The 13,891-nt window shown below is 43.6% G+C and overlaps 1 protein-coding gene across 3 annotated transcripts in view; it reads left to right on the top strand.

Annotated features, from left to right (window-relative positions):
- Positions 1–13,628, top strand: part of ACTL8 (actin like 8) — a 100,103-nt gene extending 86,475 nt beyond the window's left edge. Inside the window, exons 1-3 of one of the 3 annotated variants that reach the window (XM_055083744.1) lie at positions 1,396–1,690; positions 10,448–10,864; positions 12,550–13,628. In XM_055083744.1, the coding sequence (XP_054939719.1) occupies positions 10,517–10,864; positions 12,550–13,299 (1,098 nt within the window). In that variant the 5' untranslated portion in view covers positions 1,396–1,690; positions 10,448–10,516 and the 3' untranslated portion in view covers positions 13,300–13,628. Of the gene's footprint in view, positions 1–1,395; positions 1,691–9,283; positions 10,865–12,549 lie in introns of those variants that run through there. The other 2 variants (XM_028487792.2, XM_007104611.2) reach the window with 2 other exon arrangements.
- The last annotated feature ends 263 nt before the right edge of the window (positions 13,629–13,891 follow it).

The following is a 13,891-nucleotide window of genomic DNA, read 5'->3' as shown; positions in this document are numbered from 1 at the left end:
AGGTCCCGTCCCTATTCTTTTGTCTGTTTTTTCTTTTTTCTTTTGCCCTACCCAGGTACGTGGGTAGTTTCTTGCCTTTGGGGAGGTCTGAGGTCTTCTGCCAGCGTTCAGTGGGTGTTCTGTAGGAGCTGTTCCATGTGTAGATGTATTTCTGATGTATCTGTGGGGAGGAAGGTGATCTCCGCGTCTTACTCTTCCGCCATCTTCCTCTTCCGCCATCTTCCTCTTCCACCATCTTCCTCAACCTGCTGAGCTCCCTGGAGCCGCTGCCTGCTCACTTCCTCTGGAGGTGTGGGGACGTCCCCTTGGATCCTGGTCCTCGTTCAGCAGCTTTGCGTCACGAGCTTTCAGACTCTGAGCATCTTTTTTTTTTCCCAAACTGGGTCCCGAAACCAACTGGAGTTGGCCTAGTTCCGACTTAGAAAATAGCATGTTTTTTTTTTAAAGATTATTTTTAAAAAAATTTTATTTTTGGCTGCTTTGGGTCTTAGTTGTTGCGCACGGGCTTTCTCTAGTTGTGGTGAGTGGGGGCTGCTCTTAGTTGCAGTGTGTGGGCTTCTCATTGCGGTGGCTTCTCTTGTTGCAGAGCACGGTTTCTAGGCACATGGGCTTCAGTAGTTGTGGCATGTGGGCTCAGTAGTTGTGGCTCACGGGCTCTAGAGCGCAGGCTCAGTAGTTGTGGTACATGGGCTTAGTTGCTCCGCGGCATGTAGGATCTTCCCAGACCAGGGGTCGAACCCATGGCCCCTGCATTCGCAGGCGGATTCTTAACCACTGTGCTACCAGGGAAGTCCCTAGCATATTGTATAATATATTTTGTTAGATTTATACCAAAGTATTTTATAGTTTTTGATGCTATTATGAATGGTACTGTTTTAAAAATTTTGATTTCCAGCTGTGTATTGCTAGTTTATAAAATATAATTGATTTTTAAAATACTGAACTTGTATCATGAGTTGTCCAAGCTCATTTATTACTTCTAGGATCTTTTTTGTAGGTTCTTTGGGATTTTTTATATAGACAATTGCATCTTCTGCAAATAGGGATAGTTTTATTTCTTCCTTTCCAATTTCTATGCCCTTTACTTTGTTTTCTTGCCTTATTGTACTGGCTAGAACTTCCAGTTAATTGAGTGGTGAGAATTGACCTCCTTGCCTTATTCCTGATCTTAGGGGGAAAGCTTTCAGTCCTTCACCATTAAGTATGATATAATCTGTAGCTTTTTTTGTAGATGCCCTTTATTAAGTTAAGATTCACTTTTATTCCTAGTTGTTGAGAGTTTTTATTATAAATGCATGTTGGATTTTATCCAGTGCTTTTATTTTTTTTTGTATCTACTGAGATGGTCATGCTTTTTGTCTTCTTTCGTCTGTTGGTAGATTGAATTACATTGATTTGGGCTTCTCTGGTGGCACAGTGGTTAAGAATCTACCTGCCAATGCAGGGGACATGGGTTTGAGCCCTGGTCCAGGAAGAGCCCACATGCCACAGAGCAACTAAGCCCGTGTGCCACAGCTACTGAGCCTGTGCTCTAGAGCCCGTGAGCCACAACTACTGAGCCTGCGTGCCACAGCTACTGAAGCCTGCGCACCTAGAGCCTGTGCTCTGCAACAAGAGAAGCCACCGCAACGAGAAGCCCATGCACTGCAATGAAGAGTAGCCTCCCACTCACCGCAACTAGAGAAAGCCTGTGAGCAGCAACGAAGACCCAACACAGCCAAAAATAAATAAATAAATAAAAAATAAAATGTATATATATATATATATAAAAAGAATTACCTTGATTTAAAAATGTTGAACCATCCTTACATTTTTGGGATAAGCCCCATTTAGTTGATGAGTATTATTCTTTCTATATATTGCTGGGTTTGCTGATGTTTTATTCAGATTTTTTTATATCTATGTTCATCAGAGGTTTTTTTTCCCCTTTTTTGTAGTATCTTTGATTTTGGCATCAAGGTAATGCTGCCCTCATGGGATGTGGTCCCTCCTCTTCGGCTTTCTGGAAGATATTGGGTACAATTAGAATAATTTTTTCCTTGAATTTTTGGTAGAATTTACTAGTGAAGCCATTTGGTCTGGAGTTTTCTCTGTTGGGAGGTTTTAAACTAAAAATCCAATCTCTTTAATAGTTATAGAGCTATTCAGGTTATATATTTCTTCTTGAGTGAACCTGGGTAGATTATGTCTTTGAAGGAATTTGTTCTTTTCACCTATATTGTCAAACTGATAGTCACAAAGTTGTTCATGATAATTTCTTTTTATTCTTTTCATGTCTGTAGTGTCAGAGTAATGTCACTTCATTCCTGATATCTATCCTTTGTGTCTTATCTCTTTTTTTCTTAGTCTGACTAGAGGTTTATCAATTTACTCATCTTTTCAAAGAGCCAGCTTATGATTTTATTGACTCTTCTCTATTGGTTTCCTATTTTCAGTTTCAGTGATTTTGTTCTTTATTATTTCCATCCACAGCTTGCTTTTGAGTTTAATGCATTCTTCTTTTTCTAGTTTCTAAAAGTGGAAGCTTAGATTACTGACTTGAAACATGTTTTTCTTTTTCAAATACATTTAATGCTATAAATTCCCTCTGAGTACTGTTTTAGCTGATCTCACAAATTTTTATAGATTCTACTTTAATTTTCATTTAATTCAAAATATTTTCTGATTTTTTTTCTTTGACCCATGAACCATTTACACTTGTTTAATTTCCAAATATTTGGGGGATTTTCCAGGTATCATTCTGCTTTTGATTTCTAGTTTAATTCCTTTATGGTCAGAGAACATGCTTTAGACGATTTCAGGTCTTCTATATTTGTCAAGGTTTGTTTTATAGCTTATAATGTGGCTTGTCTTTGTGAGTGTTTCATGTGTTTTAGAAAAGAATACGTATTCTACTGTTGTTTGAAAGGGTGCTGTATGAGTATCAGTTAGAAAATTGGCAAAGCTAGGGAATTTCTGAGCAACTAAATTGACTTGTCTACTTTTTCTGTCAATTACTGAAAAATGAATTGAAGCCTACAAGTTGAATGGTGGGTTTTTCTATTTCTCTTTGTACATCTTCCAGTTTTTGCTGAAAGAAGAGTTTTGAACATCCGTTGTTAGATGCATATGTGTTTAGGATTGTTATGTCCTTTTGGTGAATTGACCGTTTTATCAGTATGCAATGTCTTATCTTTATTCCTGATAATATTCTTTGTTCTGAAGTCTACTTTGTTTGATATTAAGATAGCTACTCCAGCTTAGATTTGATTCTTGGTATATCTTTTCCATCCTCTTATTTTTACTTTTAACTGATGTTTATTATTTTATTTAAAGTGGGTTTCTTGTAGACAGCCTATAATTAGGTCTTTTTATTGTTGCTATTCCAATCAGACAATCTCTGTCAATTGATGTGTCTTGGGACATTTTATTTCAATGTAATTTTTGACATGGTCTACAATTTTTGTCTCCCCCTCTCCACTCTGTTCTTTTGTGTCTCTGTTCCATCTTTTCTGTGATGTTTTACATTATTTGAATATTTTTAGTTTTCCATTTTAATTTATCTATTGGGTGTTTGGCTTTATCCCTTTGTATTATATTTTTTATTGGTTGCTCTTGGGATTATCATTTACCTACTTAACCTACAAGTGTAATTAGAGTCAATATTTACACTTCAAATAACATGTAGATCTTGTAACCATGTAGATCCCCTTACCCTACCTCCTTTTTCATAATTATATGTATTACATCTACATCCATTGGAAAACTCATTAGACATTGTTTTATATATTTTTTTGCTTTCAATGACCATACATATTTTAAGAAGAGAAAAATATCCTTTTATAATAACCCAGATATTTACCATGTCTGTTGCTGTTTCTTCATTCTCAGAATTACAGATTCTGGTATCATTTTCCTTCAACCTGTAGAACTTTCATTAGCATTTCTTTTAAAGGAGTTCTACTGGTGATTAATTGTCTTAGTTTTACTTCCTCTAAGAATGTCTTATTTTGTCTTCATTCCTGAAGGATTTTTGTCTTGAGTATAGAATTCTGGGTTGGCAGTCTTTTCTTTCAGCACTTTAAAGACGTTCCATTGTCTTCTGGCCTACATGTTTTCTGATGAGAAATCATCAGTCATTCTAATTGTTGTTCTGTTGTATATAATGTTTTTATTTTTCTCTAGATGTTTTCAAGGTTAAAAAAAATTCTTTGAATTATGGTTTTCTCAGGGTATATGCCCAGTAGTGGGATTGCTGGTCATATGGTAGTTCTATTTTTATTTTTTTAAGGAACCTCCATACTGTTCTCCATAAAAAAAAAAATCTTTGGTGTTCAGCAATTGACTGTGATGTGTTTGTGCATTTTAAAACTTTTATTTTCTTTGGGATGTACAAAGTTTCCTGAATATGTAGATTTATGTCTTTCAACAATGTTTGGAAAATTTTAGTCATTATTTCTTCAAGTACTTTTATTGTGCCAATCTTTCTTCTTTCCTTCTTGGTTTTTAATGACATGAATGTTAGACCTTTTTATATTGTCCCACAGGTCCCTGGGGCTCTTTTCATTAAGTTATTTTTTTAGATTGGATAATTTCTATTGATGTCTTCTCTTACTCATTCCTCTGCCATCTCCATTCTACTATTGAACAGGATTTTTAAAAAAATGTATATATTATATATACATCTCAAATTCCCATTTGGTTATTTTTATAGTTTTTTTCCCTCTGAAAACACTTATTTTCCCATTCATTTCAAGCATGTCTACCTTTACATCATGGGCATAGTTACAATAGCTGCTTTAATATCTTTATAATTCTAGCAAATGGGTCATCTCAGAGTTGGCACTTGATCTTTTCCCTTAAGAGTTAGTTGCATTTTTCCTGATTCTTTGTGTGTTAAATAGTTTTGGTTTCTGTCCTGGATATTTTGAATATTATGTTGTGAAGCTCTGTGTTCTGTTAAAATCCTGTGGAGAACATTTGTTTTTGTCTGTTATGTTTTAGCATTCAATCAGTCCAGTTGGGTTCAGACAGTAATTCTGTCTTCTTCCTTTGTGGGTGGTTGTCCCAACATCAGTTCAGCTTATAAGGCCTTTGCTATGCTGCTTTGGGTCTATCCCCACATGCACAGAAGAGCCTGGGACTTGAGCAAGTTCCTACACAGAACTAGGGGAATCCTTTCTCTGACTCTCTTCTCTCCATCCTCTTTGACTTGCAAAGGCCCCCTTTCCTGATCTGATGGCCAGAAAGGCAGGTTTTTGTCTTAGTCTTATCTGCCAGTCACCCACTCCTGAGGCTCTCTTGGGAACCTGCCTCTGGTCAATGCTGCAAGAGAAAAGGGGAAAACAGAACAGACAACTTCACCCCTATGTTGGTTGCTTCTCTAAGTTTTGACTCTTTTCTTCAATCTGCCTGTTCTGTTTTTCTCTTGCTTTTCAGAGTCCCCAGGTAATTGCTTTTTGTATTTTGTCTGAACTTGTTAGTTATCTTCTGTGATAGAGAGGCTGTAGTGAACTTGCTCCATCTTGACTCTCTCAGAAATGTGTAATAATGCTATGGGAATTTGTTTTGGATTGATTCAGGGTGAGAAAATGTGCATTGTGTTGGTGGCCATGTCCTTTAATTCCAAACAGTGCCTTAACATTATTTTTTGTTTTGTACGGTACAGAGCAGGGCCAGTTTTGTAGAATCTCTCTTTCCTACTCCTCAGACTTTTCTCCTCACCATTCCAATGAAACTCTCTTGCCTGATGGCTTCTGTGTTGCTTAATCCAGTGGGTGTTTCTTTGTCTTCATCTTAATTTCTCAGCACATTCAATTCTTCTCTTCTTGAAATACTTTCTCTACTTGGCCTCTGAGACATGACTCCCTCTTGGTTCCCTGCTGCCTCCATGGCCACTGCTTCTCATCCTCTTTCCTGGTCCCTCCCAAGGTCCAGCCTCCAGACCTTAGAGTCCCCTCGAGCACCAGTCTTTCTCTACACTGAGTCCATTCATGATCTTATTCATCCCCATAATTTGGAATTCCACCCATTCACTGATTCCCAATTATAGCTCCATCTCAGGCATCTGTAAACTCTGCCTTCAGACATCTTCATATGTGTCTAGTAGACATCTCAAACTTTTATCATGTCCAAAATAAAATTCCTGATTTCCTTCCTACCCCAAACCTGTTCCTTCCATAGTCTCCATCTTAGTAAATGGATATGCTATTCTTCTGGCTTTTCAGAAATCTCGGCATCTTCCTTCATTCCTCATCTTGTCTTGCGCTCCACTATACCAGTCTTCCTTAAATATATCCAGAATCTGACCACTTCTTACCTTCTTGGCAGCTACCACCTTAGTGCAGGCCACCGTTATATTTCATGTCCTTTCCCCTTTTGCTCCTCCTCTTGCCCTCTACAATCTGTCCTTCACATCAGCCCAAATGGTCCTTTTACAACTCAGGTCAGATCACGTCATTCCTCTGTTCAAACCCTTAGTGGTTTCTCACATCTCTAAGCACAGTACAAAGGCCTGAAAGTCCCATCCAAGATCTTCAACACCCTTCCCCTGTCCTACCATGTCCCCCCTATATTGGCCTCCAGGATGTTCCTAGATCACAGCTAGCAGTTTCTTCCTCAGGGCCTTTGCACTTACTGTTCCTTTGGCTTGGAATGCTTTTCCAGGTAATCACATGACTTGTTCTCTCACTGAATTCAGTTCTCTGCTCAAATGTCACCCTATAAAGAGGCCTTTTCTGAGTGCCCTATTTAGAATAACACCAAGCCTCTGTGCCCCTTATACTCCCTGTTGCTTTTACCAGATTTTCTTTTTCTTCATTGCACTAATCCCCCCTGGCATGATACATTTGATCAGGTGCTTACTGACAGTCTTTCTCAGTAGAATGTAAGCTCTAGGCGGGCAGGAACCATGTCAATCTAGAATGATTTTGGGTACACAGTGCTCAGTAGGGGCTTGTACCATAGGTGACTCAGTAAAATGCTTTTGAATATGTAGATTTTATCTGTGTCCTTGGGGCAGGCTCCTTGGAGCCATACAAACTTTCTTCCTACAGTCATGGCCCAGGAGAGGGACAGCCCCTTGCTCCCCACCCTCCAGTTCCTAGGCCAGGGCAGTTGGGCCACCAGCCTGGAGCCCCCTCAGTGAACATTGACAGTCACAGTGGACATCACCCTGCCAGCATCTCCTGCAATTCCAAATGCCAGGGCCGAGGAAGCATTTGTCAGTCCCCTAGCTCTTGAGATGCAGAGAGGTCAGTGGCACAGCCCACTTCCCAGAATGTCATCCAGGTGCCTGTTTCTCCATTACCCTGGGTCCATCATTCAGCCTGCCAGCAGGCGAGGGAGGAGACTGGTGCCTCGGCTCCATCTTTCTCCTCCTTTTTGCTCTCCCTCATCTATTGTCAGAGCTAATTCAAGGCAGTGAAGCCTAATCACTGCCCCAAGTTTGGTGACAGTGGGCAGCTACTGGCTAGGGCCAGGCAGTGGCTGTCATGCTCCATAGTGACAGGTGGATGCAACTGCTGCATGGAAACTGAGCAAATAGCTGGTGGAGTGACAGCCCTGGAATGTGGCCTCTGGGCTGAACTGCTTCCTGGGATGTCTCTCTTGCACGAGACACCCACATGCGTCGCAGGTACCAAGTCTGCTGAGTGTGTGACAATTTGCATTCTGCAAGGGGATTTCATATACCTTTCATTTGTCCCCACGTCTACTGGGTTTTCTTGCTTAAAATTTTTTTACTTAGAGTAAAAGTCAGTCTTTTTACTGTATGGTTGTGAGCGTTTTGACAAGTGCATACAGTTGTGTACCCACCTTCACAATTAGAATAGAACATCACCCCCCAAGGCTGCCATGCCCCTCGTGGTCAGCCCCTTTTTCCACCTCTGGCTGCTGGCAGCCACTGATTTGTTTCCTGTCTTTATAGTTTTGCCTTTTCCAGAATGTCATATGAATGGACTCTTACAGCACTTAGCCGTTTGAGTCTGGCTTCTTTCACTCAGCTTAATAAGCATTTGAGAATTATTCATGTTATTGTATGTATCAGTTATTCCTTTTTATTGCTGAGTATTATTCCATTGAATGGAGACTTGTCTGTCCCTCCCCAGCTGACAGATATTTAGGTTGTTTCTAGATTTTGGTGATTATGAATAAAGCTATTAAAAACGTGTGGGCTTCCCTGGTGGCACAGTGGTTGAGAGTCCTCCTGCCGATGCAGGGGACACAGGTTCGTGCCCCGGTCCGGGAAGATCCCACATGCCGGGATTGTATTATTGATATATTATGCAATCCTTAAAAATTAGTGTTACAGGGGCTGCCCTGGTGGCGCAGTGATTGAGGGTCCTCCTGCCAATGCAGGGGACACGTGTTCGTGCCCCGGTCCGGGAAGACCCCACATCCCGCGGAGCGGCTGCGCCTGTGAGCCATGGCCGCTGAGCCTGCGCTTCCGGAGCCTGTGCTCCACAACGGGAGAGGCCACAACAGTGAGAGGCCTGCGTACCGCAAAAAAATAAAACAAAACAAAAAACATGTGCATGTGGTTTTTGTGTAAATGTAAGCTTTTGTTTCCCCTGGGTAAATCCTTGGAGTAGAAATACTAGGTTGTATGGTAGGTATATATTTAATTTTCTGAGAAGCTGCCAAACTTTTCTAAAGTGGTTGTGCCCTTTTCCATTCCTACCAGTAGTACATGAGGGTTCTGGTTCCTCCATCTCCGTCAACACTTGGTATAGTCAGCTTTTAACTTTAGCCATTCTCACAGGTGTACAGTGGTCTCTCATTGTGGTTTTAATTTTCATTTTCCTAATGACTAATTATGTTGAGCATCTTTTCATGTGTATATTTGCCATTCCTATATCTTCTTTTGTGAAGTGTTTAAACCTTTTACCCATTTAAGAAATTGGGTTATTTTCTTATTGTTGGGTTTTGTGAGCTCTTTACATTTTTTGGATACAAGTTCTTTATCAGATATATGATTTGTAAATATTTTCTCCCAGTCTATAGCTTGTCTTTTTATTCTCTTAACAGTGTCTTTGGAAGAGCAAAAGTTCTTAAATTTGATGAAGCCCAATTTCTCAATTTGTTCTTTTAATGGATCAGGCTATTAACGTTACATCTAAGAAAACTTTACCTTATCTGAGATCACAATGATTTTCTGCTATGTTATGTTTTCTTTTAAAAGTTTTATAGTTTTAGGTTTGATATTTAGGTGTAGGATCTATTTTGAGATAATTTTTAACAAAGCGTGAGGTATGGATTCAAATTCATTTTTTTTGCATGCGGATCTGCAGTTGTTCCCTACCATTTGTTGTAAAGACTCTTCTTCCTCCATGTCATTGTTTTCACACCTTGTCAAAGACCAGTTGATATTTTTCGTGTGTCTATTTCTGGACTCTGCACTCTGTCCCATGGATCTATGTGATTATCCTTTCGCTGATACCACGTTGTCCTGGCTTTATAAAGTCTGGTTGTCCTGGTTTTATAAAGTCTGGAAATCAGGCAGTGACCACACCTACCTTTTCAGCATGTGGTTATTATTCCCCTCCCACTTTACAGATAAGGAAACTGACCACAGTCGTGATTAGATGTCTCGCTTATAGCCTCCTTTATATAAAACGTTAGCTGCTCAGCACATACTCAAACTCCATATCTTCTCATCAGCCTGGCCTGATGTTCAGAGTGTGGTCTTTGGAATCTGGTTTGGCTTTAAGCCTTGGCCCTGCTTTTGTTAGGTGTGTGGCCCTGGGAGAGTAACTTTCATCTCTCTGTGCCTCAGTTTCCCTATCTGTACAATGAGTGTAATAATGGTACCTTCCTTATAGATCGTGATGAAAATGAAATGAGACCATTTACGAGGTCAGACCCTGTGAAATTGCTGATATTTGATCATTTTTGATGGGCACGCCTGGTAGTTTGGCACAGTTCAGCCTAAAATTCAAGTGTTCCTCATAGCACTAGGCAGATGAGAGGCTCTGTACGCATGGCGGTATCCATAGCCATCGCTGCCACAGTCACAAGTACTGCTGCTGCCCCTGCCCTTACACTGTTACCGTTGAGGGCGGTGGCCCGAGGCTGATGGTTCGTCTCCCCTGTGTCCTCAGTCAGGCGGCCGGAGTCCGCCAAGGCGTTCCTATGTGACGAGCTTCTTGCGAGTCTTCAAATTGTAAGCGGGCCTCTGGGAACAGAAGTGCCCACCTGGTACAGACGAGCGTGCCAAATGCGGAGGGAGAAGCTTGGTGGGAAGTAGTGGGGAGGTTGGCAGGACTTCCCAGGTGGGGCCTGTTAGGTGGGCTCTACAGGATGACTGGGAGTTTGGGATGGGAAGAACATTCCAGGTGCAGGTTACAGCTTGTGCAGAGGCTTGAAAGGGGGACGGGCTCAGGGGAGCCTGAGGTTTGATTCTGGGGTGGAGAAGCCAATGGTGACCTAGAATGGGTTCACAAATCACCCCCATCCTTTCCCTCCACAGGTGGCCCTGCTTGGCCATACATCCTTGAGGAGCTGAATCTAGCAGACCTCTCCCACCTCTGCCTCCGCCATGGCTGCAAGAACCATCGTCATCGACCACGGGTCTGGCTTTCTGAAGGCTGGCTTGTCGGGGTTCAATGAGCCCCAGATGGTCTTCCCGAGCATCGTGAACTACATCCCTTGCAGGGAGAACCCCGGCCCCAGCTATGCCCGGCGGCGCGTGAGCCTAGGCATCGATATTTGCCGTCCTGACACCTTTAGCTACCCCATCCACCGTGGCCGTGTCCTCAACTGGGAGGGTGTGGAGCACATCTGGTCATTTGTCCTAGAGAAACACAGGCTGAAGAATGAGGACTCCCCTGTGATGGTCACAGAGTTCCCCCTGAGGGAGCCTGCGGACCGTCAGAAGACCCTGGAGGTAAGGTCTTCTCAGGGCTGCCCTCACCAGGGAGCAGGGAACAGCCTGGTACTTTGTCTTCAGACAGGAATGGGCATCAGGAACTCTGCTTTCTAAATAATTCGCCCCACGAATACTTACTGAGTAGCTAGTGTGTGCCTGCCACTCGTGTTAGGTGAGAGGGGGCTCACAGAGGCTCCTCCGGCAGAAAGAGACACAGCAGGTAAAATGCTCTGTGACCAGGGTGCTACCAGGGGTGGGAGGGACACTGGATACTCATGGATTCCATAAATGTTCACAGATCATATTCTGGCCCTCAAAGAGCTTATGTTCTGGGAGAAGACTTGACCATGAATAAGTTAACAAATGAGAATTCCAGGTAGTAATCAGTTCTAGAAACAAAGTGAAATGGAGTGATAACTGACTGGGGGGAAGAAGGGGAGTCCCTCTGAAGAGGGTGACAGGGAGGGCTTCTTTGAGGAGGTGATTTCTCCCAGTGGGGCTGGAGCTCAGCAAACTAGGGAGGGTGGCAGGAGGGAGACAGGAAGGTGGGGTTTACGGGGGCTGGACCTCATAGGCCTGGTAGGCTATGGGATGGGGTTGGATTTTACTCTAAATCAAGGGTTGGCAAACTTACAGCCGGTGGGCCAAATCTGGCCCACCATCTGTCTTTATAAAGAAAGTTTTGTTGGAACATAGCCACGCCCACTCATTTACATATAGTCTATGGCTGTTTTCACACTGCAACAGCAGAGCTAAATAGTTGTACAGGGACTATGGCTTGTAAAGCCTAAAATATTTACTGTTGTAGATTCGCTAGATAAACTACATGATAGATTTGAAATTCAGATCAACAGCATATAATGTTTTAGTATAAGTATGTCTCAAATATTGCATGGGATATACTAAAACATTATTTGTTGGCAATCTGAAATTCAGATTTAATTGGGTATCTCGTATTTTTATTTGCTACATCTGGCATCCTGAGCCGTTTACAGAAAATGCTTCCCAACCTCTGCTCTGAGTGAATAAGCAGCTCCTGGGAGGCTTTAAGTGGGGTTGGGGAGTCATGTTTGATTTTCTGTTTGAAAAAGAGGACCTTGGCTTCTATTCTATTTGGGGAATGGTTGGTGAGGGGACAATATTCTGAGCGTGGGAATGGAGGGAGGTCCCTCCCACTGAGGGGAGAAGGTAGACCTGCCGGGGCCTGCAAAGGCGGGTAAGTGGCCAAAGGCTACAGAAGGATGGGCTGTTACAGCCTTTCTGCATCTGTAGTGTCAGAAACTTGGGGATGCAGCACTTGTTTCTTCTCTCATCTCTTCTTTTTTCTAAATAAATTGTTCAGGCTGGAAATCTGACCCTTGACTATGGCCGCCACTTGTGTCCCCACTGCTCACATAACCAGGCATCTCAGCGCCCTTTCTCACGGGCTGAGGTCTCTTCCCACCCCTCCACCAAAATGGTCCTCTGAAAGGCCATCATCAAGCAAGCTCCCAAGGGCCAGTCTGGCTCTTTCTAATCCTCCAGAGCCCTTCCCTTATTCCCCCAGCATGAGCTCCAGGGGGCCAGCCAGTCCCTGGAGGACACAGGTCTGTGCCGACTTCAACTTTGTGAGCAGACATGTAGTGAGGTCTTGGGGAAAACAGAAATGGATCGGGGCACTTTGGGGAAGATACCCTGAGTGTCCGTCTTCTCCCTTCTTGCAGATTATGTTTGAGTTATTGGATGTCCCGTCCATCCTCCTGGCTGACCAGCTGGAGATGTCCCTGTATGCCTCTGGCCTCCTCACCGGCGTGGTGGTAGATTCAGGCTACGGCCTGACCCGCGTGCAGGCTTTCCATCTGGGCTGCCCCTTACGGTCCAGTGCTAAGATGCTGGAGCTTGCAGGCCAGGATCTGTCGGCCTATCTCTTCAAGAGCCTCTTTAAGGAAGATTACAATCGACACAACCTGTTTCAGCTGGATACGGTGGCCACCACTCAGATGACCAAGTGCTACGTGCCACAGAATCTGGGGGAGGCACTGGACTTTTGTCAGAGCCTGCCGCGAGGCTCCGATGAGAATAACACCTATCAGCTCCCGGACGGCACCCCCGTGGAGCTGACCCCCATGCAGCGGCTGGCTCCTGAGATGTTCTTCAGCCCCGAGGTGTTCGACCTGCAAGGGCCCAGCATCTCCCAGGCCGTCCTGGATTCCATCGAGACCTGTGAGGCCTCCATGCACCCGCTGCTCGTCTCCCACCTGATGGCCTGCGGGGGCAACACCCTCTATCCTGGCTTCACCAAGCGTCTGTACAGGCTGGTTGCTGATCATTTCTCCTCCACCAAGGCCACCATGTGGGTGGGTTCCAACAGGAATTTTAGTGTTTGGCTAGGAGCGTCTGTAGTGGCTCATCTGTCGACGTACAAGTCTAAGTGGATGACCAAAGAGGAGTATGATGAGAGTTTAAAGCTGTGACGGGCTGGCTTGCTCCTGGAACCCAGCTCCCATCAGATGGGCATGGGTTGATTCATTTCAGCAAAAGGGGCTGGGCGGGGATGGGGTTAGCTGGCTTTGGAATTCAAAGGTCCTGAGGGATTTTTTTTTAGGTTCTAGGGTTTTATCTTGTTTCAGGAGTGGGATGCAACCCATGGGAGAACAGGGTGTCATCCCTGGAAACCTTCCAGGGGGTTGGTCTGTCACTGGGATGGGAGCGGCCAGCTGCCATCTCCATGCTTAGTAGCTACTTATTTGTCCTGGCATCTCCCTTGGGTTGTCCCATTCTTTTGGTTGAGTAGGTTTTAACGGGCAAGAGAGAATTATTTTTGAGTAGGGGATAGGGAGGGTGGGGATGGGGAGAGTTGACGTTTCTAGACCTCTATCCTCTCATTGGCTGGGGAGGAGTTGGTGCAGGTAGCCTGGAGTGCCCTTCCGGCCCTTGGGCCCCTGGCCAGGGTCTTGTTTTCTATATGCAAATAAACAACTTGTTTGAAAACGCTGCCTTCTGTGATGGATGGGGGTAGGGTGAGCAGTCCCTTTGGGGGGACCCAGGGAACGTGAGTATGTGAGT

This window comes from Physeter macrocephalus, chromosome 3 (genome assembly GCF_002837175.3).
Source record: "Physeter macrocephalus isolate SW-GA chromosome 3, ASM283717v5, whole genome shotgun sequence".
NCBI classification, from domain to species: Eukaryota; Metazoa; Chordata; class Mammalia; order Artiodactyla; family Physeteridae; genus Physeter; species Physeter macrocephalus.
The sequence above is the reverse complement of the archived record's forward strand: the minus strand, read 5'-3'. Positions and strand labels throughout refer to the sequence as shown.